Genomic DNA, 26573 nt, shown 5'->3' with positions numbered 1-26573 from the left:
GCATCCTAGCCTCTTGGGGGATGTGCAGTGTGTCTCCCCTGGCACTTCCCCGGTTGGGGAGGCCCTGGGCCCCATCTCTGCCCCAATCATCTGTGGTTCTGTGACTCTAATTAAAACCCAAGAGGAAGATGGAGAGAAAGCCTCACATAGTAGAGATAGGCATGAATATCTGTGAGGACCGGGTAGATACGTGGGCCAAGAGTGGGCTGCTGTGTTTGCGTGTCTGCGTGTCAGGGCCGCACAGGTTATGGTAAGATCTGTGCTTTTCTTAACCTAGTGATGGGGCCACAAACTTCCTGGGATGGAACTGCTGCTGTGATTGTGTCCCCAGCACCCTGTGTGGCTTTCCATCAGCCAGGACCTTGGTCATGGCCGCTGAATTTCCTGCTCTGAAAGCTGCCCTGAGAGGCATTTAAATGAAGATTTTGTCTTGTTTTAAAACATCCCTGAAGATGACTAGAGAAACGTAGGGATCCTGCTAAGAAGGATGAGGTAGGAGCTTTGTGAACAGAACTTGGGTCCTCAGGCATTTGTGTATGTATTTTAAAGCTTCTTCCAGGTGGATTGGAGGAGGATGGGACCTGCAGGCTGAGATAGGCACCTGCCAGATTCTAGGTGGGGGCTACTGAGGCGGGAAGAACTTCCCCTCAGGGCCTGCCCCACGTGGTGGGGAGACCAATAGAGGCTCCATCAGCCGCAGGCAAAGTGTTGCAAGGTCTGTGAACTCTAGACTCACCAGGCAAGTTGTGCACACAGCCCCTTAAAAGGGAGCTCAGAGCACTGGACTGTGGCATGGGACTGTCCTGCTGCTGAGGAGGTAGGTCGGATTTGGGTAGACACTGGGTCCATCTTGGCAGACTCGGAATCACCTGTTCTGGGTAGGGCCTGGAGGGTGGTGAGCTGGCCACTGTGGCCTGGACTTGTCTTTTACTCTTCAGCAGGGGCCACCATGTTGCTACTGTGTGCCCAGCCACATGCTGGTCACCAAAATAGGAGTGAAAAATGGCCATACCTGACCCCCTCCCCCCAACCCCACAGAGACAAACCTTGCAGGAGTGAGGCCCTGGGAGTCTGTGGGACCTCTGGTCCCAGTCTGTCTGCCAGAGGTGCTGAGAGATGTCAGAGATCAGCTTTGGTTCCAACAGGCCTGGGTGTGGATTCTGGCTCCAGGATGGCTAGTCCCTGGCAAACCAGGAAACAGTGTCTCTAAGGGCAGTCATTAAGGAGGGGCTGGTGTGCTGGACTAGGGTCTTTCAGAAGAGACCTCCTGACCCTGATCCTTGGTCCAGAGTGTCCAGAGCATCTCTGAGCAGGTGTTATATCTGGGACTGTGACCAGTTTCCTTCCTCTCCCCAAGTAGACAGGTTGTGACCTTGTGGGGTCAGGGAGTGGAGACAGTCCCTGGGAGGGGCTGGCGGTGGAGTCTCCTGGGCTTCTAGATGCCTCCTCTCTCAGCCGGACATCTGGCATCCCCACCCCCACTCCCCACTACTTCCTACTACCTCTGCCAGTCACGTTGGCTGCAGGTCCCCAGCCCCTGGCTGAGGCTCTGGCCCCTAATCGGTGTCACGGATGGATGTGTAAAGAGGCTTTGTCCTTAAGCAACCCATTTGGCAAACTCCTGTCCAGGACTGAAGACAGAGTGGAGGTGGGGGAGAAGCAGTGAACGGAGCTCTGGAAACCTGGCAGAGTGGGGGTTAAGGCGGGTTGCTTGGCTCTAAGCTGATCTGAGCCAGTGCTGCCCAATGTGCAGATGAAGGGGGGGTGGGCAGCAGCTCCTCATAGAGCTGTTCTGTACCCAGGTCCTGCCAGACCTGCTCCCACGGCCGCCAGGGAGCCTCTGCCACCACTGCTAACGCCTCCACCACCACCCGGCTTCTCAGAGCAGGCGGCTGTTGCCATCCGCTGTCCCCAGGAGGGCACACTTGGGGCAGGGCCTTCGCCACTTTTGTGCCTTGCTCAAGATGTGGTAAGCTCTCTCCCTGAGCCCCACATACCCTTTATAAAGGGAGGCTGGTACTAGTGGGACCAGTTCAGCCGCCTCCCCAGTGCCAGGAGCCCTCTGGAAAGGTAGGGTATAAATGCATGTACTTTTGCAAGTTATCTTTGACCCCTTCTGGCTGGCAAAGAGACGGAGTAACCGCGTTAGCTAACTACTGTCTACTGAGTGTTTCATTTACTGTGTGATTGGCACCACACTCTCTGTCTATCCATTGGCTTGTTTGAGCAGAGGCCCAGAGGGATAAGTGACTTGTCCAAGGTCATACAGCTATCAAGAGTCTGAGTCAAGGTTCAGACCAGGTCAGTGCAGCACCAGAACTTACCTTTGGGCCCTCTCCCTAGATTGCTTTCTGGGGACCCTGGGCCCTGGGAGAGGTTGTGATTTTCTTTTTGAAGCCTTTCTTTGAGAGTTAAGGATGTTCTTTAATGATCTGGTGGCTTGCCTTGTGCTTGCCCACCATCAGAGACCCAGAACCCCATTGCAAGAACTCCCACCCCACTCTGGGTGGATGCAGAGAGAACCTGAATGATTTAAAGGGGAGGAAAGAATCTGAGAGTCATGAAGTCCCTCAGTACTGGCGTGATGAGTTTGGACTTTTGTCCTAAGGTGGTAGGGAGCCAGAGAAGGTTTTTGAGTAGTAGCATGACATGGTCCTATCTGTATACCAGGAAAATAACCTTGGTATCAGTGTAAGCACTGGTTAAAAGCAGGGATGCCTATGAGGAGACTGGTGTGGGAATCTGAACTGCACTTAGTGGTAGCTGGACCAGGCCATGAGCTGTGGGGGTGAAGAGGAGCAGTCAGCTTTGAGAGGTGTTTAGGAGGTGGCCCTGACAGAGCCATCTAGGTAGCTTGTGAAGGTCTAGAGTGCTGCAGTTAGGAGGCTGGGTCTGCCGAGGGTTCTTGGATCTGAGCCAAGGGCCTCAGGGCCATCTCCAACAGGGACTGTGCCTTGGGGCTCTACCCCTGCCACCCTGCCACCTTGGTGCCAATATGCTTCCCACCAGGGTTTCTTTCCTCCTATTCTTCCCCTTCCTGGGCTTTGACAGCTATACCACTCACCACCCACCTTCCATGTGCCCCAAATCAGTGGAGAACGTGGTACAGGGAGGGGGGGGGGACTCTCAGTCCCCTAGCCTGTGCCACCACTTGGGGTCCTGAACTGTTCTGTGCCAGAGGACAAAGAGATATAGGATATGTTGGGGGAGAGGAGACTAGTTTGTGCCGAGGGCGCGGTCCTCCTGCCAGCTGAATATTTACAAACACTCACTTGGCAACAGTGCACCACTGATTCCGTTGGGTGCTGCCCAGCCCACCCCCATCCCACATCCTATGCTGCTGCCACCAGGAGAGCCTCCTGGGGTATGGGAAGAGGCAGTTCTTGTTGGGATCCCAGGGACCACCAAACCCCACCCTAGCTTAATGGAGAGAGAGTAAAGGTCAGAGGAGGCCAAGGCCCTTTGAAATAATGAAATGAGACCAGACCCCAGGCCTTGACTCTACCCTGCCCCCATGCGAAGGGTTTGGTGGCGTGGGTTGGCTCTCAGGCCCATGTCCTCAGAAGACCTGGATTTGCAGCTCTGCCCTGCAGTGGCTCCCAGGTCTGCAGGGAATCTAAGGGTATACGCAGGCAGTCCTGAATGTCTGAGAAGGTCAGCAAACCTAGGAGCATGATATGTGCACCACTGATTCCCTTGGTTGCTACCCAGCAGGGAGGGGTGCAGGCCCAGCCTCAGGGCCAGAGTTGCTACATTCACTTCAGATGCTTCCTTAAGGGTGGGTACCTAAGTAGGAGCCTGAGGAGGAGTGGGTAGCCAAGCCCTTTCTCCACCACCCTCCATTGCCCCAGGCAAATGGGTTATCTAGAGAGAAGGTCCCAGCCAGGAGAAGACGGTCTGAGGGACCCACCCCTACTGTGTGCACAGTGAAGAAGAAGCGAAGGGGCCTGACTGCCTGATGCCGCTTCATAGGCTCTGGTGGCCTTGTGCTGCCTCCTTCCCCTGAAGCCTGGGCCTGGGCCTTTCTGAGCAGGTCTGGAGGTGGTTACCTGTGGGTTCAACCCCACTGCAAATGAGGGCACAGGTGTGGATATGATGGTCCAATGTTGGCAGGGATGGGGTAGTGGTATGGGAGGCTGTGGTCTGGGCCCTGGATCCTGGCTTCCCTAGTTGCCCCCTCTGTATCCGTGGATGTCAAGTACCTTCTTCTGTGGAGTCTGTGTGTTCCCACCTTCGGCAAGGGCTTCCTGGACACCAGGAATTCAGCAAGTTTAGACAAGTTCTGTTCTTCCCTCTCCTGGGGCCTGTGATACTTTGGTGACTTCTGAGAACTTGCATATCTAGGAGGCCAGCCTCTCAGACTTGTGGCATTGACCTTTGTACAAGATTTCCTGGGCTCAGACCTTATTTGCTGAGTGGAATATTCAGTTGGCTAAGTGCTCTCTGCTCTCTGTCAGCTCCAGCTTCTGTACGTTTGCTTCCCTCTGTTCAGGACATCCTTTCCTCTTCATCTTTCCATCTCAACATCAGTATGACTCCCTGCCAGAAGCCTGTCCTGACTCCCCATGCCTGCGCCGAGCGCCTTCTCTGGCTCCCCATGCCTAATCACAGCCCAGACCACACTGCACAGCCCTGTCCGCTCCTTCATGAGTCGCCCAGGAGGAGGGCAGGCCCACATCTGGCTTGTCCCAGGGTCCAGCACTGATCTAGATGAGAGCGGTGACCATGTGAGGGTCTGCTGAGTGAATGGGGGTTGGGTGGGTGGATGGATGGATGGCCATTCTGGGCTGTGCTCCGTGGATATCAGCGAATGCTGCAGATACCCACGTTCTGCTGTAGCTCAGGGCCCATGGGCAATGGCCGAGGACTCGGCACTGTAGGGTTCTCTCTAAAATTTTGGGGGACCATACAGCTGAGCTCTTAAGGCTTGTCAGAGGCTTCTCAGCCCATTGAACCAGTTCGGCCCATTAGAGGAAATGTCAATGAGCTCCGAGCCCACCCCAAGAGCTGATGAGCACATCCGGATTTTCCACTATGTGTACTGAGTTATTTCTCTGATAGGCAGGGCTGTCACTTGGTCTCCCCATCTGCAGCTTAGGGAAGTAAATGTCCCAAGGAAACTAGCTGGCTGCCTGCCCAGGGTCTTCCCCAGAGTGGTTTTCCTTGGTGAATTCACTGGGGTCCATAGCTGGGCCTCTTCTTTGCTGGTGCAGAACCATAATGTGATCGATATGCCAGGAGTGATTTGTTCCTGTGGGATGGCCTCAAAACTGATCTAGCTCAAGGAGGCTACCAGTAAAACTGGGTTTCCAGCTCAGGAACTCAGTGAGAATGATGAACTCAGTGAGGAATTTAGTGAGGGCTGGCTGGGGGCTCACTTTCTCTGCTCTCCAGGGGGCAGCTAGAACCTGGGGGTGGTTCATGAGTGTTCCCAGGATTCAGACACTCAGACAGCCTGTTGTGTCATCTATAGAGCATAAACTCTTGAGGGACCATATCCAGGGCCCACCCACCTCTGTCCGGTGCTTGGGCCTGCCTCCTTGGTCTGACAACCATACCCCTTAACCATCTGTTTAGTCATGGCGTGCCTCTAACTATGCCAGGCACAGTATGAGTAAATGCCTCTGTGATACTGTCCCCATATTAAAGATGGGCAAGTGGAGGTCCAGAGAGGTGAGTTATATGCAACCTTGTGTCACTGATAAGTGGAGAAGAAGGGATTTGAATCAAGATTTACTTGCTTTCTCTGCAGTGACTTGCACATCACTGATCTCATCTCTGATGTGGTAATGTTACAATTTAGTACAAATATTATTTATTGGGATTTCAGCAGATTGCTCCTTTCTCCGGGGTCAAGCAATTGCTGTTTGGCTCATATCCTATGGCTGCAGAGTAGCTGCTGTTGGGTTTCTCACTGTTTTCCAAAAAGGAAAACCACAGTCTTGCTTCCAAAGGTCAAGGGCCAATAAGGAGAGCGGCCATAAGTGGTGCATGGCAGCCTGGAGCTTACCCAGCCCTCATTAGGTTGGCAGACCTATAGGTATTATGTGGTGCTTGTAGCCTCAAATCCCACTGGGCAGTGACACTGTAGATGCCCTAGTGAAGATAAAAGCATCCAATGCCTGGTCCATCCTCACTGCCTCTCTCAGTCCTGGGTGAAGTGAAGACCCTTAGCCCAACTGGCCATATGTCTGCCCTGCCATCATTGCTTCATTTAGTGGCCATCAGGAGAATGTGGCAGCTCCTGAGACCTGCTCTCTTTGAACCAAACTTAGTTAATAGTATTTCTCACAGCAACACTTCCACTGTCCACCCCAGGGCATCCTCTCTATGCCCTCATCAGCCCACTGTCGCCACTTGGACTGTGGTGGGCAAGTATGGAGTCCTGACCACTTTATGTGACATCACAAGGAGTGCTGGTTACCCCTAGAAGTGCACACAGCACTTTGCTGAGCCCTTTCTCTCTGAGCCTTGGTTCCTTTCCCTTCCCATCAGTTCCCCTATGCCATTTCTGTGTCCTCTGGACATGAGCTGATTGGGTCCCAGGGGGGACGGCCCAGGGCCCAGTTAATGGTGGGGTCAGCTGTGTCTCTTGGTGCTTGGTCAGTGGCCATGCAGAGTTGTAGTGCATAGTGGTCAGCAGTCTGGGGCCAGGGAGCAGTACCTGGATCCCACCCTGGCTGCTCTTGGTAACTTTGCTGTTCCTCACAAAGTTGGCCCCAGCATCACCTCTGGCCCTGGCAAGACTGTGGCTCCAACTTTTCTTCAAGAAGAGCCTATGGTATGATGAGGATGTAGACCTGGGGAAGCCCTGCTGTGTCACTCACTGGACCCTTGCCAGAGAGATGATTGCCCTCATGTCATGAGGACCAGAGGCACCTGTAAGAGTGGGTCCGTGGGCTCTGCTCCCTTTCCTTTCTCTGTCTCCCTCAGGATCAGGGCCTGGTGCTGGGAACTTTGAGGTAGACTGGGAAGAACCTGTACTCCTTCACCGACTCATTCTGGTCACTGTGCTTTTCATACTCCAGCAGCAAAGAGAAGCACAATAATATGAACACAGAGGAGAGGCAGAGCACCCAAACCCTGGGGCTCAGGAGGCATTAATTCCAGAGCTTTCAGAGCATTCCCTGGCTCCTGGAAGATAGGGAAGCATCTGTCATCCATGGCCTAGGGCTTGAGCATATGGTTCTCAGGAAAACCGGGCCGGATGTCTGACTGTCAAGTGTGACCGCTAAGGGATCTGGCCTGTCACCTGGACAGGCCTGTCTAGGGATACACTGTGTTGCACAAGAAGACTGTACACCCCAACCAACCCAGGGCCTGCCCTACTGTATTTGGCCAGGGCCTGGCCAAGGTCATTTTGTCACTTGTGATCCAAGACAGATGGAAGGACAGAACCAGACTCCTCCCTAGCCTGCCATCAGCTCTCCTCTCTCACCTACCTCTTGTTTCCTACAGAGTTCATCCTCTCGCTTCTGGAGAAGATGCAGACACAAGAGATACTGAGGTTGCTGCGGCTGCCCGAGCTGGGCGACTTGGGCCAGTTTTTCCGCAGCCTCTCAGCCACCACCCTTGTGAGTATGGGTGCTCTGGCTGCCATCCTCGCCTACTGGTTCACTCACCGGCCAAAGGCCTTACAACCACCATGCAACCTCCTGATGCAGTCAGAGGAAGTGGAGGTGAGCAATGTGCAAGTGGCTGGGCCGTGGAAAGGAGTGGGCAGAGGACAGGTATCTTGAAGGTAGAAGCCAAGCTTATAGCCGGTTTTACCTAAAATGGTGCAGAGAATCTTGGTTTCCCCAAGCAGTGAACCACTAAGCCCCCCAGTAGCCTTGAGCAGCGTCTCCTGCTAGATGCTCCTCTGCCTCTCCCAGGAATTGAACCCTGGGCAGAGCCCAATCATGGCCTTGCACCAGGCCTCTAGTTTGCCTGTCTCTTGGGTGGGAAGACTTGGCTCACTGGTGCCTCAGTAGAAAATCTAGTGTTCTCAAGGAGCTGCCAGGTAAATTCCCTCCCAGAGTCTCTCTGTGCCCAGCCATGGTCTGGAGCTGGGACTCTGAACTGAGCCCACCCGTGCCCCTGTCCTCCCAGAGCACATGGACTCACAGAGAAGGTCACCAAGGGGAGGAAAGGTGGAGTGGCCCAGCCTGGACAAGGGTATTCCAGGCTAAATCTAGAAGGACTAGTGAGATTTGTTTCTTTCTTAAGCTTGTGACATTTATTTTGCCTTTTTTTTTAAGTTTATTCATTTATTTTGAAAGAGAGAGAGAGAGTGGGGAGGGGCAGAGAGAGGGGGAGAGAGAATCCAAGCAGGCTCTGCACTCTTAGCACAGAGCCCCATGCGGGGCTCGATCCTGTGAACTGGGAGTTCATGACGTGAGCCGAAATCACTAACCGGACACTTAACTGACTGAGGTACCCAGGGGCCCCTATTTTGCCTTTTTAAAAATTATCTTTTCCTTAAATTTTATTCATTTTGAATAGATAATATATTCACACTTCAAAAGGGAAAAAGGTCATAGACTGAAGAGCTTCCACCTTTTCTTCCCCAGGGAAACCTAGTAATGATCATCTGTGAGCGAATAGATATTTGCCCCTCTTTTTAAAAGCTATCATGCTGCATATACAGTTCAACATCCTGCCTTTTTTGCTCTTGATCTTGGCAACCATGAGCATAGCAGAGTTTTGCCCAGTAGGAGAGGGTGCAGGTCTAGATAGGATGGGGATGTTCAGGGCACTTTTCCAGCAGAAGGCATGATGTGTGCAAAGATGTGAGTATGTGATCTTGTACCTGGTGGGTTTGGCTGGACAGCGGAGAAGGGCTACCAACAGGCTAGCAGAGTCATTACCAGTATGGCATTTGGTATACAGGAGCCCTGAAGGGCTGGCTATACCTCTTACTAGCTGTATGGTTCTTGGCAGTTTCTTAACTCTCTGAGCCTCAATGTCCTTAACTGTCAGGTGAGTAATAAAAGGAGTATCTGCTTCCTGAGTTGTGGTAAGGATTTGGTAAGGTGACACAGAGAAAGCACCAGACTATTTGGTAATTTTAATTATTACTTACTTTGAGAGGCCAGCAAGGACAAAGGCCCATGGGCCAGGATCCTGGAGGGAGCAGCATAGATTTATTTTTTGTTTTTAGTAGTAAGCAGACACAGGGTGAATTCGTGCCGTAGAAGGGTCATGTGGCATGGGCAGGAGTGTTCCTGGACAGGCACCTTTAGCCAGTATTCAAATTAATTCACGCTATTATGTGAATGATGGATGGCACCCAAATTTTTCTTAACCTAGGGGTACAGCAGCAACAGATGATGGGATGAAGGCCACCTTTCCAGGCTGATCCTGATGCCAGAGGGTAGCCTGACTCTAGCCAACACTCACCATTCCATTGTATGAATGAACCATAGGTATATTTGAACAGTCACTGAAATTATGGACATTTTGTGTGTGCTCACGCAGTGTTTAGGTGCTGTGTGCATGTATGGGAGACCAGTGTACTGGGCCTGTGTATGTGAGCCAACTGTGTTTGAGTGTAGCTGCATATAGGTCAAGCGCATACCAGCCATATGTGTGTGAGTGTGTGTAGAGGTTGTGTGTGTACCGTCCAGGTGTGTGTAGGCCATGTGTGTGAGTGCACACAGAGCATGTCCCAGTCCCAACTGTGTGGCCCTGGTGTGCATCCACGCCGTGTACAGCCTGCTGCATACTGGTGCTCTCCCCTGATGCGTATGCCTGCCTCAGCCAGCTTCCCTGGCCTGTGCTTGGCTCGTAGGACAGTGGCGGGGCCCGGCGATCTGTGATTGGAGATGGCCCTCAGCTGCTCACCCACTATTATGATGATGCCAGGACCATGTACGAGGTGTTCCGCCGTGGGCTTAGCATCTCAGGTGAGAGGGGCTGTGAGGGTCTGGAGGAGCCCTGCCAAGGGTTGAGCAGGTGCAAAGGTGTGAGCCGACAAGCAGGGAACCAGGAGCGTGGCAGGTGAGTGGTTGCCAGGTTCAGAGGAGAAAAGCAACTCCTGGCACTCCTCCCACTCAGGGAAGTAACTGCATTATGCGGCCGAAGGGCTGACCTCAGCTTTGTTCTAGCCCTTAGCACTGCCTGACCTTAAACCATCTCTTAGCTCATAGTTAAAAAAAAATTTTTTTAATGTTTATTTATTTTTGAGAAAGTGAGAGAGAGAAAATGTGGGCCAGGGAGGGGCAAAGAGAGGGAGATACAGATTCTGAAGTAGGCTCCAGGCTCCAAGCTATCAGCACAGAGCCCGATGCAGGACTCAAACCCATGAACCCCAAGATCATGACCTGAGCTGAAGTCAGACGCTTAACCAACTGAGCCACCTAGGCACTCCTTAGCCCTTATTTTATATCTCCCATGGGCAGCCCCTGCTAAGCCTCAAACTGCCAGGCCTCTGGCTGGCATGGTTCAGAGCCTGAGCCTCTGGGATGTCTGGGTGTATGGGTCAAAAGGAAGTGGTCACAGAGAGGCAACTCTCCATCTCTGCCTCATAGTCCCCACGTCTTTGTGTCCCCTTGAGGCTACATCACACAGGTCATGGTGGGAACTGGCACTGTGTTAGTCCTTATTCCAGGGCCTCCCTGATCCTTGAGGACATGTCATGCTTGTGTGCTTTAGGCCTCCTTCAGCTTCAGCAGGTTAGACAGGCAGCTGGGGGCGGTTCGCTTGACCCATGGACCACCCCACAGGATGGGATGTCCATTCACCTATCTGATGAGCAGATGCAGGTGACACCCACCCTACCATCCTCCCTGGCACAAGGCCTGCTTATCTCTCTGCAGGGAATGGACCCTGTCTTGGCTTCAGGAAGCCCAAGCAACCTTATCAGTGGCTGTCCTACCAGGAGGTGAGTGATAGAGGACAGGCCCCACCCTGTCGACCCATGTAGACCTGGCATTGTGGGGCTTGTGGGTACCCTGCAGGGTCTCAGAGGGTCATTGTTTCCTTGCATGGCCTGTTTGCCAGACTCCCAGCAGCAACTTCAGAGGACTTCCAGCCGACCTGGGTAGGGTCTTAGGGAGGTCTCAGACCTGTAGGAATCCTTACCTGGGAATCTCCCTCCCCTGCTAAAAGTCCTTGCTTTCCATCACTTCCCCATGTCCATGTGCAGGTGGCCGACAGGGCTGAATATCTAGGGTCCGGACTTCTGCAACACAATTGTAAAGCATGTACAGATCAGTTTGTTGGTGTTTTTGCACAAAATCGACCAGAGGTAAGCATCTGCCTTGATTGGTTTTAGAGGTTTCAGTAGAGTAGGGGGTTGGGTACCATACAACAGCCCTGGTCAAACTGCGTGTAGGGCCTAGGACAAGAGACAACATGGATGTACTTGTTCCATGCCACCACCGACTCCTTTGACTTTGCCCCTAATCAGGAGTGGACATCTCAGCCAAGCTCCATCTACACCCCACCTAGCCCCACAAACAGGTGTTTCCTGAGCCATGGGGGAAGAAAGACCCAGGGAAGAAGGCCACAAGGCCTAGAAATAGGCTTTGGGCTATTTGGAGGCCCCAAATTCCCTGGGGCATGCGTGCTCTAGAAAGCTGTGGGGAAGCAGGTGCAACCAGTTAACCTCATGGATTCCTTGCAACGTGGAGAGGGCCAGAACAGAACCTTCTCAGGAAGACCCAGAACAAGTACCCTGGTTGCCTGGGCATAAGAGCAGTACAGCCCTCCTATCTGCTCTGTGCTCCCCCAACCCCGCACCTGTGTGTCTCCACAGTGGATCATCGCAGAGCTTGCCTGCTACACGTATTCTATGGTGGTGATCCCACTATATGACACCCTGGGCCCTGGTGCTATCCGCTACATTATCAACACAGGTGAGTCACCACTGCCTCCTCTTGGCACTGGCAGCCAGCCCCTGGACCCCAGCCTCTTAGCTTACGCTAATTGTCTGATACTAGTAAGCACTTTGCTTCCATTCTCAAAGAACATTTTCCAATCTGGCCGTTGAGTTGGCTTTCCCCAGTTGGACTTTCCACAGGGCCTGGCTACCGTGAAGGAGCCTCTGCAGCAGCCTCCACACAGGCTTCCAACTCTCTGAGGCTTACTTTTCAGCTCAGGGCAGATGCGGGGGAAGCGGGGTGGTGGTGGCAAATAACCTCAAGCAGACCTGAGATTATGGATCCTGAGCCTGGAGCAAAGGAATGCTTGGAATCTGCTCCAGGACATTCCTTGGCCTCTTGCCCTTGTTTCTCCTAAGCTCCATGCACTTTCCTCTGTGTACAACACATAGCCTACATGGCCTCTCTTCTGCATTTATTTACACACAAGCTTTGGCACACACAGCCCATGGCTCTGCTGCCTAGCACATGCTACCCACAGTCACAGCCTGTGCTCACACAGCCTGACTTTTCCTAATGGTCCCTTCAGCTGACATCAGCACCGTGGTTGTGGATAAACCTCAGAAGGCTGTGCTTCTGCTAGAACATGTGGAGAGGAAGGAGACTCCAGGGCTGAAGCTCATCATTGTCATGGAACCATTCGAGGAAGCTCTGAAAGACCGAGGGCAGGAGTGTGGGGTGGTCATTAAGTCCATGCAGGCCGTGGAGGTGAGTGTCTGCTTCTGGGCTGTTTACTGGGCCATAGCTGGTTGGCTGCTGAGCCAGGACTGCTGGTTATCTGCCCCTCTCATGCCCCGGGGTGGACGTCTTGGGCCATCAGGGTGTGTCAGGGCTGAGATAGGGCAGGCTTTTACAAGGGCTGGTGGCAGGTGGTGAGGTTGGTGCCTATAGGCATCCTCTAGGTGACAGACTCAGTTGGCTGGCACATTGAATAACACAGGCACCAATAGGTATATGGTAGTGCCAGCCTGCCCCAGAGTTACTTACATAGCCTCTGGAGCCTCCATGTTTTCAGCTAGCCATCAGCCTGTGTGAGCTTCAATACTACAGACATGAGGTCCAGGAGTCTTTGAGAGGTTCCTTCAGTGTGTCCCAAACTCCCAACAGCCAGCAGAACCAGTTTTTCTGTGCATGACCTCCCCAGAGGTCAGCAGCTTGTGGCCTGCTAGAGTGACACAGGACATCCTGGTCCCCAGGGCCTCACGCCCGCCTCAGTAGCAGCTCACCCCCACCATCCCTTTCTGGATGTAGGCCCCTGAGCTCTCCAGGTGTTCTCCTACCTGCCTGTCTGTCACCAACTATACTTGTAATACCTGGGCAGTTGTACCCGTCCATGGTTTGGGGGCCACATTTATGCTGACAACCCCCCATCTGCCCCTCTAGCCTTGACCATTTATCTGGAAGTGTAGGCCACCTAGCCATTCTGTCCTGAGCATGTGTCCCGATAGACACCTCAAGCTGTCTCCCCCGTTGTGCACGTGCACAGTGTCTAACCTCTCCCTGGGCCTCAGGCCCCTGTCTGTAATGTGTGGGGTGGCTTAGGCCTGGACGTGCATATAAGAAGAGGCCACTCAGGTGGTTTCTCCACATAGGCAGGAGGTGGTTTCTCCACCATGCCAAGCTTATTTTGATTTTTTGTTTATTCACTTGTTTTGATCAATCAGAACTTTTGAGCATTTTAAAAATCATGGTTTTCTCTTCCAGGAGTGTGGCCAACGGAATCATCATGTCCCTGTGGTAAGCTCATCTGTCAGCAGGTCTTTATTGATGGTGTGCGGGGCTTATCCTCACAGACCATGCTCACTATGCACGGGGCCTTGCTAGGGGGTCAGAGAAGCACCCCTGTGTTAATAAGCCATTGCTGTGAGCAGCTTTGGAAATACCCACTCAGGGAACCAGGACTTGTGTAGGTGAGGGTGTAGAGAGGGACGAACAGGAGTCAGACGTTTAAGATGGAGAAAAAAGGGCAGCCATTCCTCACTACCCTTGGTTCTCCAGAGGCCTTTTCTTTGGGAAGGCTTATTTTTTCCCCTTGTAGGTAGTGAACTCTACAAGGATGGGGTGAACAGGAGAAGCAACAGAATTAGAAGTGAACCCCGGGGCCAAGTACCCTTGTTTGAATTTTTCTTTTTAAAATTTTTTAACTTTTATTCATTTTTGAGAGACAGGGCACAAGCGGGACAGGGGCAGAGAGAGAGGGAGCCACAGAATCCAAAGCAGGCTCCAGGCTCTGAGCTGTCAGCACAGAGCCCAACACAGGGCTCAAACCCACGGACCATAAGATCATGATGTGAGCCGAAGTTGGACCTGACTGAGCCACCCAGGCGCCCCGTGAACTTTTCTGTGTGTTACCCCCGAGTGATACTTCCTGGGGTCAAGTCACCAGTGACGGTCACTGTTCCTGGGAGAGCCGTGTGGGAGTTTTAAGGTTGCTTACGAGGCCTCTTGCCTCCAGTCTTCCCTCCAGCTCAGCCCTTCCCACTCTTCTTACCTGCCCCTGAGCTTTCTCATATGCAGATCAGCCCTTCATGGGCAGCCCTGGTGTATGCCCACCTCCCTCATACCATACCCCAGCCTCGGAGCACCATTTTCCAACCTCTTGGCACACCCTTGCCTCCATGCCTCCACCAGTAGCCAGACTAGTTCCTCTTCCAGAACCCATCTTCCCTTTGTCTGGAGAGATCTTGCTTGTCCCTCAGTCCCAACTCATGTCATCTCTTCTGCATACAAGCGGACGTGATAGGCTCCTCCTGGTAACCCCAGGACTCTGTGCCCTGGGCCAGGGCCAGGGTCTGATACAGAGAAGTCTTGGTGACATAGTGGGAATCTCAGTTCCTGGGCCACACATTCTGTTCCCAGGCCTAACCTCAGACATTTGGGAGAAAGTGGGAAGGCAGGATGGAACTTCTCCACCGAGAAGGTGAGGTCTTTGTTAGAGGCCTAGATGTGACCACTGTAGTCCAATCCCATCTCAGATTCAAGCTGGGGAGGCAGCAGGACCAGGTGAGAAATTAGTGTGACAGATGGATGTCCAAGCCCCCATCAAGTTTCCTCAGCCTCTTTCCTGAGGACCTGCCAGCCCACCTTTCTGACGGCTGCAGGCAGGGGCAGGCACACGACTCTATACCCACTCGTGGCGGGTGGGGTGCACAGAGAGGCTGGATGGTTGAGAATTCCAGGGGTCTCGGGCCCTGGCTGGCCACTCTGGGTCCTCTTAACATACACTTCTTCTCAACTCTGCAGCCCCCGAAGCCCAGTGACCTCTCCATTGTGTGTTTCACAAGCGGCACAACAGGTGAGCTGAGGCACCCAGATCACCAGCCGGGGCTACCTGCAACCTTCTCTGGCAGCCTTGGTGGTGTGACTGCAGGGGTCTCTGGTGCCCCCCTGACCTCTGAGGCATGGGCTGAGCCTTGTCCCATGCCTGATTCCAGACCATGGGCTCCCAGTGCCCAGCAGGAGGCAGCATGGGTGGTGGGACATGGATAGTGTGGACTGCGAGGTCCAGGGTGGGGGCTGGCCATTTCCTAGAGCTGGGGCCAGAGGAGGGCTGGGTAGCTGAGTCACATCATCCCTTGCTGAGAAGCAGCTCTCACCACTCTCCTTCCTGCCCTGACTTGGCCTTTGTGTCAGGGACCACAGATAAAGTGTGGGGTTTGGTGTCTGAAAGTCTTGATTTGGGTTCCACTTCTACCACTTGCTGGTGGCTAGGAGCCAGTCACCTAGGCTTGCTGCCACCTCCTCCCCAGCCTCTCCCTGTGATAGGGTGGTTGAAAGTGCCAGAGAGGGAATGGTGTGGAAAAAGGCAGTGCAGAAACTCTGAAGGATGGGGCTGGTATGCTGTGGGCGTGGATGTCGGATGAGGACAAGCAGAAATGATTCACCCCATGCCTGGTGCTGACAGAGGAGTGCATAGGGCAGCATCAGCAGGGATAGCCAAGGAAGGCTGCCTGGAGGAGGCAGGGTGCACAGGAGGGGTGTGGCCACAGGCACAGCACTTCACAGTCTGCAGTGCCTTTTCCCCCCAGTCACTGAGCTGCTGGGGCCTCAGCACGGCCTGTGAGGCAAGCAGGCATGGATGCTATATGAGTGGATGCCACCAGCAAGTGGAAGCAGGGGACTTGTGCCCTTTTTCCAGAACCCCCGGCCCAGTGCTCTTCCTCTGCTGCTACTCCATCTCATCTATTGACTTGGGAAGTCACTTGTCCTAGCCTTGAATGGGCAAGAAGTTTCCAGCCTTCTTCTTCTGGTTGGAGGGCTGGCCTGCCTTGATGATAACGCTTGATGGGGTGGGCAGTGAAAGTGGAACTTCGCACAGTCTCTGCAGATGCAGCCTCTAAGGCATTTGGCAGGTCCTCCCCAGCCCCATAAGCAGACCCGCCATGAGGATGGATCATGATAAACAAGGCTTTGTTAGATCGAGATGGATTTTTGCCATTAACTCAGTGGGTTTGAGGATTTCCACCCCACAGCTACTTTTTATCAGAAAAGAAATAGCATAGTCCTTGCTCTCCAGTAGCTGACATCTGGAGTCAACGCAGAATTCAAAAACGCCCTTCAGGTTTACGTGGGTGTTTGTTTGTTTGTTTGTTTTTTGTTTTTTTTGTCATGAGTTTCATACGTAAAATTTTGGTGATATGTCTCTCCAGCCTGGGTTGGGAAACAGGTTACTGTTGTGGCCTTTATGTATTTATTTTTTAAATTTATTTTGAGAGAGAGAGCAAGCAGGGTAGGGGCAGAGAGAGAGAGGGAGAAAGAGAATCCCAAGCAAGCTCCATACTGTCTCACAGAGCCCAACACAGGAGAAAGAACTCACAAACCATGAGATCATGACCTGAGCCAAAATCAAGAGTCAGACATTTAACCAACTGAGCCACACAGGCGCCCTACTACCGTGGCTTTTACCTTTAGACCCGTGGTGTTCAAGAGTGCCCCTAGGCTTTTAATGAGTCACTTGGTCATATTGGCCTCCATATCTGGAGAAGAACTTCATGGAGCAGAAATGTGCTATCACCTAGGTGTAGAGGGCAGGCCTCATGTCCCATGCTTTTCCAAACCATGAAATCACAATTGGAAGCTAAGCCATCCTGCCCAAGCTCTGTGTGGTGGAAGATGGTTATATGGAGCCAGGAAAACAGGTTGTGATTTAGTGCCCAAGCCTCCCTCGATAGAAGCGCTGCTGGTGCGAGGGCAGAGCTGGGGGATTGAGCAGACCTCTTATCACCCTGCTCAGCTGTACTTGGATTTCCTTGCCATTAACATGAGCCTGTGCTGTGCCTCTGATAGCCATCCTGTTTTCGAGCACATCAGCCCTGCCTGTCCTCAGCATCACAAACCCCGGATATAGCTTCTCTTCTGAACTATGTTCCCAGCTTCATCAGGGGCCCACACTCTTCTTTCAGTGGGGAAAGATGGAACGTATGATCTAAACCTGACATTTGGTTCATGATTCTGGTGGAATCATTCTGGGAAGATTTTCTTCTTGCTATATGATGGAAACATCTGTGGGGATCCCCAGAATAAGCCAGTGCTATGGAACTCCTAGTCAGGCTGTGACAGTCCTGCAGGAGGTGAGAGGATGGTGTTTGTCTACACTCAGGGATGGCTACTGGGTGGGTATATAGTTCGTTGTTCATTCCAAAATGACTATTAGCTGGACTGGAATCTGATAGCCCCTACCCCCCACAAAGAGAATTTGTGGGTATAATATAGCCTTGTTTGGGAAATTGGGTGCCATGAGTGATAGTTAAGACGTGTACTATGAGTTCATGTACCCTCTCTTCCCAGAGAAGAAAATACAGCGATCTTTTTAAATATATCCTTCTCAAGCTCCATGCTTTTAGCATTCTTTTTCTAACTTATATCGATTCACTCATTCAGCTCATTTATGGAGCATCCAGTATGCATCAGACCTAGTGCTAGGGGCTGAGGTCACGGGGATGGATAAGACAGACCCCTGTCTTCATGAGCTCACAGCTTATGTTACCGGGCAGTTCAGTTCAATGTGGTCACTGCCTCAAGAGTCCACATCCCAGAGTGCATGGAGCACTATGCCACCAAGAGGTCAGAAGAGCAGGACAGAAAGGATTCCCAGTGGAGTCCACTGGAGCAGAGTCCTGAAAGATTGGTAGCTGGAGGAGAATAGGAGGAAGGGCATTCTCAGCATGGGGAACAGCATGTGCAAAGGATTGGCTGCAAGAAAGAAAATATTGCTTCAAAGGAGAGTCGAGTGAGGAAATAGCTGTCTGGGAACATGGCCTGGGAGCCCTGGCAGGAGAGGAATGATGAGGGCAAGAGTTTCAAGTGGAGGCTGAGCTAGAGGTGAATAGAATCTGTCAGTGTTGTCTGGTGGCTGCCATACCCAGAGGATGCCACCACAGAAATGCCTGCTGGTGCTCTTGGCAAAGGCTAATCGTGGAGCGGAGGCTGGAAGCAGAAGCTGATTGCAGTGGAATGAGGAGTGAATGGGAGGTGAGGATGTCACATCAGCACATGTGGACAATTTCTTCAAGAAGCATGGCCATGTCACCAAAAGGCGTGCTCCATAATGTTGATAAACATCGCTGTTTGAATAGTCAAAATCTGGAAACAACTCCAGTGCCCATCAGCGATAGAATGGTGTACCTCAATAGAATCCTCTCCCTTACTGTACACTGAGTGAAAGAAACCAGACACAAAAGATTGCATGATTTCTTTGGTATAAAATTATAAGAACAATAAACTAGTCTATGGTTTTATAAGTCAGGATAATGGTTGCCGTCCAGGATAACGCTGCCCTGGAATGCTGATGATGTTCTAGTTCTTTAAAAAAAGAAATTGTTTTTAATATTTATTTATTTTTGAGAGAGAGAGAGAGAGAGACAGATAGAGTGCAAGCAGGGGAGGGGCATAGAGAGGGGGAGACACAGAATCCAAAGCAGACTCCAGGCTCTGAGCTGTCAGCACAGAGCCCAACGCAGGGCTTGAACCCACAGTTCGTGAGATCATGACTTGAGCTGAAGTTGGACGCTTAACCGACTGAGCCACCCAGATGCCCTATGATGTTCTATTTCTTGATCTGGTGCTGGTTGCCCAGGTAAGTTCGCTTTGGGAACAAAAAAATCTATTGGATCTGTACACTTATTTGGGCAATTTACCACATATGTATGTTATGCTGTAAGGGAGAATCTATGTGAAAAATAGATTAGCTTTGAAGGAATGACAGACCAAGAGTGGAGCTGGAAGAGGCTATGGAGGGGGTGGAGCTCTTGTTATGGAAACACCTGAAAGTGTTTTTTGTCATCGAAAAAGAGCCACTAGAGACAGAGGAAAGGGAGGTGCTGCTCAGTGGAGCAGAGCCCTTAAAACTCCGGTGTGGATTGAGGGAGAGAGGAGGCTTCTGGATACAGCAGGAACGAGATGTACCCTGCCTGGAGAAGAAGGGAGGAAGAGTGGGTAGAGGCCCCTGGAATTGGAGCATCTCTTCTGTTCTAATTGAGGGCACCCAGGAAAGCTCAGTCATCTGCAGTCATTTAGCCGAGCATGTAATGCCCATCGGCCTTACCTCTGTGGCTGCTCAAAAGTGGGATCTTGGGAAAATACTCTCTTTGACCTATTTGTTTTGTGCCATTCAGTTCAAGACTTATGTGGCCATATGCATAAAACTACATCTGGGTATTCCTGCTGTGCAGCTTTAGGAGAATTTCTTAACCTCTCTTAAGCCTCAACTTGCTTGAATATTAAATGAAGCCATCTGATATCTGTAATATGGACCGTTTTAAGAAATAACTGAGTTACCATGTATGTATGTATGAGATGCCTAGCACAGTGGCCACAGTCATGGATTTCAGTACCTGGCTGCTATTATAGCTATTATTTGTGTTTCTACCAGCTCTCAAGTCTGATTGTTCAAAAAATTGGTGGATATGGGGTTGATGAAAGTAGGACTCAATCCTGAAGAAGAGTTGGGAGCCTCTAGCAGGGAGATGAACACTCTATCCGCATTATAAAACTTCCAGAGCATTTCTGTCACCGGTGTCTTTTGTAACCCACCTTTGTGTAAAAGTGGAAGCCAGCAGCCAGAGGAACCTCCAGCCAGAGGGCCCGTCACTGCTCCCAGCCCCACTCCCATCCCACCCCTGCAGGAGAGACCTCGAGCTCAGCTTCACCCCATAACTGCTCTCACTTGGAGCCAACATCCGTCTGGGGCAGACCTTCAGCTAGTGAAATGCCTTTCTGCAGATCAGCCATGGATGGCCAGCCCAGGAATACTGGTTAAAGCCAAAGTGACATCCGCGGAATCTGAAACTAAGAGGTTTTTTTTTTTCCTTCAGCAGCTGGAGAGAAAATAAATGAAGGGATGGCCAGCCTATCAGTAGAAGGTGGGGAATGGACAGTAGATCTCATGTTGATAAGATGGTGCCATTGATGTTGCTCCAGATAATAAGAGAAACAGAGCAGTGGTTCTGTCACTTTGCCATGGGTCTAGCTAGGAATGCTCACCAGTTCCTCCATGTGAGCAACTTGAAAAATTTTCCATATCACATTTTTAAAAACTGCTGTCAGATGCATGCACTTGTCCTGAATCAGAGAAGCAAACAGAGCTTTCCAAAGAGTGACCTCCCGCCTCCTAACTCTGACCTTGCATCTTCTCCCAGGATTTGCTGTCAACACGTACTTCTCCTTCGTCCCTTGGGACCACGTCAAGGGATGACTTGAAATCATTTGAACCTTTCCTGGGAATATTTAAAAATCCTTTAGCTCATTAGAAGTTTATGAAACTTCACTTATACCTACAAGAAATCATTCGTTTCTAAAAGGTCTAAACCTCTCTCATCATGTTGGAGAGGAAAAAGATTTGCCTAAGCAGACTTGGGTAACTACTACCCTTGTAGGTGTTGTGGACTGAACCTAATGGAGGTTTCAGAAAATTTTCATTAATGAAGACAACTTTCTTTTGAAATTCTCGGTCACCCACCCTGAGGTTACATTAGGCATGAGCAAGGCAGCCACCCTCACAGATCTGAAGTTCTATAGTACTGGACCCTATTTTGTGGGAGTTCTGATTTCACATCTAGTATTTTGGTGTTATTCTTTAGAAACATGTAGAACTTGGGAATCCACAGGTGAAAATTCCCAGGTGATACTCTCAGAATTGTTTGTGGGCCCAGAGACTGTAGAATTTGTATGTAGGAGGCAATTCAGGGACATTTCTTTTTTTTTTTTTTTAATGTTTGTTTATTTGAAAGAGAGAGAGAGAGAGAGAGAGAGAGAGAGAGAGAGAGAGAGAGAGAGCACATGAGAAGGGGAGGGGCAGAGAGAGAGAGAGAGAGAGACCCAGAATCTGAAGCAGGCTCCAGGCTCTGAGCTGTCAGCACAGAGACCAGTTTGGGGCTCAGACTCATGGACTGCGGGATCATGACCTGAGCCAAAGTCGAAGTTGGACGCTTAACCAATTGAGCCAACCAGACGCCTCCAGGGACGCTTCTTAATATGGGGTTGGGTTTGAGAAAAGATGCTGGGTTAAGAGAAGGACCAGCAGAGGTGAAACAGATCCCATGCATCTTCTTCATTAAAAAAAAAAAAAAAGATGTTTTAATAGTTACCTGTTAAAACCCTGTAACCTTCTGTGTCCCCAGAATCATCTCTGTGATTTGTCAGTATGGGCGTGTGTCCCAGAGCATTTGACACAACCTCACCCATCACACATCTTGGTCAGACCGAGATGGAGCCATTACTGATGCTCCTGTTTCTGGCAGATGGAGCCCCAGTAAGTTGAGCAAACAGGCCTAATGGGAGATAATTATGTGAGCAACTTTACCTTTGTCTCCATCTGTTCCTTTAAAGTTGTTCAGTGGGGGTGAAAACATACGCACCTCATGCCTTTTATGGTCATTCTCAGGTCAGTTTCATGGGGGTGGTAAGTCACAGACAGTCTTAATTCACAACTACAAGTGTCGGTCCAAAGTGTGAATCGGTCCACTTTCCTGTGACTTCTTCCCTCCGCACCTTGGGCTGGCTGTGGGCTTGGTGGTCTGCTCTCCTCTCTTTCTCTGGTGTCTCTCCTCCTCCTCCCACTTGCTAATGAAGCTTTTAGCCCTCTCCCACCAGGTGGAAGTGGGAAGGGAGAATAAGGAAGTGGGAAAGGGAAGTTCTCTGATGGTTTGGGGCAACACTTAAAACCTGCTCTTTGTGTCACGGACACTTTCAGGAGTTCTCCTTTTGTTTTGTTTTGTTTTGTTTTGTTTTGTTTTGTTTTGTTTTGTTTTTGAGAGAGAGAGTGAGCGAGAGTGAGAGATAGAGTGTGAGTGCACATGCAGGCAGGGGAGGGGGCAGGGAGAGAGGGAATGAGAATCTCAAGTGAGCTCCCTGCTGGGTGTGAAGCTAGATCTCAAGACCTTGAGATCATGAACTGAGCTGAAATCAAGAGTTGGATGCTCAACTGACTGAGCCACTCAGGTGGTGCCACTTAGGAGTTCTCTTTGCACTCCCTCCTCTACATTTTGTGCCTGTGGACAAGATTCCTTTTTAACCCACAGTTCTTGCCATCACCCCCTCAGACTAATGTTCCTTCTGCCAACTCCATATGCAGTCCCTGGGATTTATTATTTTTTTGCAGCCACGGTCTTCTTCACATTTCTCACCAGGATCCCCAGCTGCAGGGAACATGATTGAGCTCTGAGTTAGCTGGGGTTTCAAGTTGGGAGAGAGGATGGGCTAAAAAACTCTGCGTAGCTCTCTCTGAAGAAATTCTTTTCACAAATCCATTCCTCTCCCTCTTCCCCTTCCTCCTCCTCCTCTTCCTCCTCTTCCTTCTTCCTTTCTCTTCCTCTCTGAGGTAAAATTCACATAGCTTAATTAAACATTATTAAATATTTTAAAGTGAACAATTTTATGGCATATACTACAATACTCTCTTAATCTCTAGTCACTTTGTCCTTTTATTACCTCTTTCTGGGTGACGGTTGCAAAGTTAAACATATTGGTTTATTTAATATTTCCTGGGTAAGTTTGCACATGGTCTGCCCTCTCACTTTTGGAGTTTCACAGTGGTTGTATCTGCTGCCTTAGTGGAAACTTCTAATAACATCTTTTGCACATGGATTATATTCTTAGACCTTATGAAAGCCCTGTGAGGTGGGCATTGTCCCTATTTTACAGGTAAGCAAACAGAGAGGAGAAATGGCTTCCCCATGTTATGCTGGCAGTGACGGGAAAGGCCAGGAGTTGAGACCAGTCAGATGTGTCCAGATACGGCCTGTGTTGTGTCCGCCCTGATGTGAAATGGTGACCACTCTGGCCTCCTTCCCCAGCCTCCTGCGCCCTGGGTCCCTCACCTAGAGAATGACTCTTCTGAGTCATTCTAACAAACCTGGGCTTCACTACAAGGAGTAGTGAGAAGTCTTATCAAGATAAAGCAAGAATATCCATGTCCCATCTTTGACAATGAGCAAGCAGGGGGTCTACCCCAGCGCTCTGCACCTCTAGCCTAGCCTTAACCCCGGGGCCTTTCCTGATTCTGGATGCAGTGAGGAAGTCCTCTGCTAGCACAGTTGGCTGTTGGATTCTGGAGATTAGACCTGTTTAGCTCAGAGACCAGCTCCACATACTGGGTGAAGAGGCAGGGGGCTGAGAACCTGTGCTCCCTTAGGGAGCACAGGCCACAAGTAACCAGCCTGTCAGGCTTTGAGTCACCCTGCCTGTGTGGCTGTGTCACCTGCCTTCTGGTTTAAGCTGCTGGGAGTCTCAAGGTGGGCTTTGAGTGTCTACAGGATGAAAGTCTCTGACATGGCATTCATCTGCCTAGGACTCTGAAGTGGCTGCCAACGAAGACCAGAGGCTTGGGTCTGGGTCTGGGTCCAACAGTCTGGGGCTGTCAACTTGGGCACTGTTCTCAAGGAGTGGCCCTTGAGCTTCCAACTAATTTGCCTTTTGTGCTTTCTCTTTTCAGGGAACCCAAAAGGTGCGATGCTCACCCATGGGAACGTGGTGGCTGATTTCTCAGGCTTTCTGAAAGTGACAGAGGTGAATAAAGTAGACTCGCTAAAGCAGGTGTCTCTTGAGGACACCCTCAAGTCTCAGAGGTTTTTTTTGTTTGCTTTCTTTTTTCTGCCCTGATGTAATCTGAGCTGCCTTTCACAGGCAGGTGTTTCTATTGTCATTAGTACAATCTGACCTTTATAGATATTTTAACCTCAAACCCTGAAGTGATCCATACCTGAAAAATAGCCAATTTGATTTCTAAAAGTGCTAAGATCCCAGAAAGACCTGTAAAACTCTTTTTCATTTTTAACTGCAAAAAGTGAGATATCTGTGGTTTTTATGTGTACCTATATTTAGAAAGTAATCCTTAATTACTTGTTTTTCAAATAGGTCAGGGTTTAATTCAGTCATTTCGTGTTTAAGGACTACTAGAGTCTGGGAAACAATGGCGACTGCTAATGTGTAAGACTGTACTTAAACAGGTAAATCTAAAATCCAACAAAAAAAAAAAAAAAAAAAAGCTTGATATCTTGGCCTGACAAAAGCATGTTAGCATTTTATAACCGGCTAAGAAAGAAGGACATTTTTCCACAAGTGGTGAGTATCCATGTCTCCTGCAGCTTCCTTAAGGAGAAAGGAATGTTCCTTTTCACTTAAGTTAGGCTTTTTCTCCACAGTGGAGAAAAATCACTGTCTGCATTCCTGCCAGATGGCATTACGGAGCATATGCCCCAAACACTGATAGATTTTGGTAAAAGACTGTAAGAGACTGTTGGTGGCTGAACCCAAGACAGGAGCTGTTTGCCCAGTTCCCAGGGCTTGTCCAGACTCATTCAAAAGCCAGCCTTGGAAGAATAAAGGCCCCTGTGAAAGGGTGGGGGACAGGGAAGTCCAGCAAAGGAGAGCACCTGAGGGTATGTCCTGCTCCTGGGCACAGGCCTTGTGCAGGCACCCCTGGCTGGAGCAGCCCCTGTCCCTGAGATCAGTCCCATCTGTGAGATGTGGGCCAGGGAGGAGGGGTGCAGCAGGGCTCCCTCTTGGCCTCCCCTACAGGCCCTGTCCCCAGACCTTGGCTTGTGAGGCCTGGTTTAGCCATCTGTTTGTCCTGGGCTCATACCCCAGCCACAGCTGGTATAGACCCAGGGCTCCCTGGGTCCCTTTTCTGGAAGAAGGACTAGAAAGTGCTGATAAGCCAAGCCCCTTGGACTCCTGGCTCAGGTGGCCCAGGGAGATGGCGAAGTGGGGTCTGGCCCCAGAGGAGACTTCCCTGCGGAGCTCAGCTCTGCTGGTTTATGTGTGCTTCACTGAGCTTTTTGCTTCTGCAGATAACCTAGACCCACTGGCTGCGCCCTAACACTCCGCCTCCTACGCTGCCCTGTCTCCCTCTCCCTCTCTTCTTCTGCGCCTTTCATCTTCCTCTTTCTCTCACACATTTTTTTCTCTCTCTCATCTTGCCTTTCTCTCTCTCTCTCTCTCTCTCCTCCCCACCCACCTCCCCATTTCCCTTCCCTTCTTCCTGTTTGCCCCTCCAGGACCATTTTTCTCTGTATTGTTTTATGACTCTCTTGTCGTCTTCCTGTCAGTGTTTTCTTTCCTTTCTGTCTCCCATGCCCGTCACCTGCAGAAAGTGATCTTTCCGAGACAGGACGATGTGCTCATCTCCTTCCTGCCTTTGGCTCACATGTTTGAGAGAGTAATCCAGGTAAGACGCCCACCTGACTGACCGGGCCTTGCCTGGGCTCCTTCTGTTTTCTTACAGAGTCAGTGGGCTCCCACATGTGCGGATGTGCACATTTCCTATTTGCCTTTAGCACACATGTTTGAGAGAATGGTTCAGGTAAGGCCCTGGCTCCAGGGAGGCACATTCTGTGCCCAGAACCCAGAACCCTACCAGAGTGCCACTTGTCACTGGTGCCATGAAATAGAACTAAACTGCCCTGTCCTCAGACAGGTACCACAGGGGTCCTGGGAGGACTCCAGGGAAGACCCCAGGTCTGCCTTGTTTTCCCTGTGGGTGTAACTCCTCTGAGAGAGGCCCCAGGTGATGGCCTGTGCTCAGAGAGAACTATAGCTTTGCAGAAGTATTTTTACCATTCACACTCTGTGCCATATGGCTCCACTTATGGCCAAGACATTTCCATACCATAACTTCCAAAACTCGCCAACTCCTGGAAAAGAAAACAAGACAGTAAAGTTGGGGAATCAAACTGTCATGATCCCTCGCTCTGGAGATGGGACTGGCATTATGATTGGCCCTGAGATAGGCTTTACAGGAGCGTAGAGGGAGTGGGGGGAGTCCCCATGAGGTAGTGGGAACAAATAATTTTCCACACATGGGTCACTCAGGGGGCCAGCTTATGAATGAGCTATATCTTCTAAAGCCTCTCCCATCTATCTTGGGGGAGGGCTGGTATATTAGGGCAATGCTTTCCAGCTTTTAGACATAGATTAGAATGCCATAGTTCATTACTATGAACTAGTTTTGCGACTCTGGGCAAGTCCCTTTACCTCTCTGATTTTTCCATTCCTCATCTGCAAAATGGAGATATAAATGCTGCCTCACTTATAGGGGTGCTGTGAACATTAAAGAAAGGCACATGCATTAGGCCCCTGGAATATTCCTAACCTCATCAAGAACCATCCAGGACACCCCCCCTTTTGGCCCCCCTCCACCAAACAATACCCAGAGCCAGCGTTAGCATTGTCCCACGGTACTCACAGGCACTGCACACCCTTCCAGAGTTGCTG

General features: G+C 50.8%; 1 protein-coding gene across 8 annotated transcripts in view; it reads left to right on the top strand.

The window, feature by feature from the left end:
- The window catches only part of ACSL6 (acyl-CoA synthetase long chain family member 6), a 65724-nt gene that overhangs the window by 9749 nt on the left and 29402 nt on the right, over window positions 1–26573 (top strand). For 5 of the 8 annotated variants that reach the window (XM_045058681.1, XM_011281980.4, XM_011281973.4 and 2 more), the window contains 10 exons: window positions 7459–7679; window positions 9773–9887; window positions 10800–10864; window positions 11129–11230; window positions 11741–11840; window positions 12394–12572; window positions 13569–13601; window positions 15108–15159; window positions 23794–23867; window positions 25450–25527. In XM_045058681.1, the coding sequence (XP_044914616.1) occupies window positions 7459–7679; window positions 9773–9887; window positions 10800–10864; window positions 11129–11230; window positions 11741–11840; window positions 12394–12572; window positions 13569–13601; window positions 15108–15159; window positions 23794–23867; window positions 25450–25527 (1019 nt within the window). Of the gene's footprint in view, window positions 1–1834; window positions 1970–7458; window positions 7680–9772; window positions 9888–10799; window positions 10865–11128; window positions 11231–11740; window positions 11841–12393; window positions 12573–13568; window positions 13602–15107; window positions 15160–23793; window positions 23868–25449; window positions 25528–25584; window positions 25663–26573 lie in introns of those variants that run through there. The other 3 variants (XM_019831731.3, XM_023254930.2, XM_045058680.1) reach the window with 3 other exon arrangements.

Source organism: Felis catus, chromosome A1, assembly GCF_018350175.1.
Source record: "Felis catus isolate Fca126 chromosome A1, F.catus_Fca126_mat1.0, whole genome shotgun sequence".
NCBI classification, from domain to species: domain Eukaryota; kingdom Metazoa; phylum Chordata; class Mammalia; order Carnivora; family Felidae; genus Felis; species Felis catus.
This window is presented reverse-complemented; position numbering and strand designations above follow the sequence as displayed.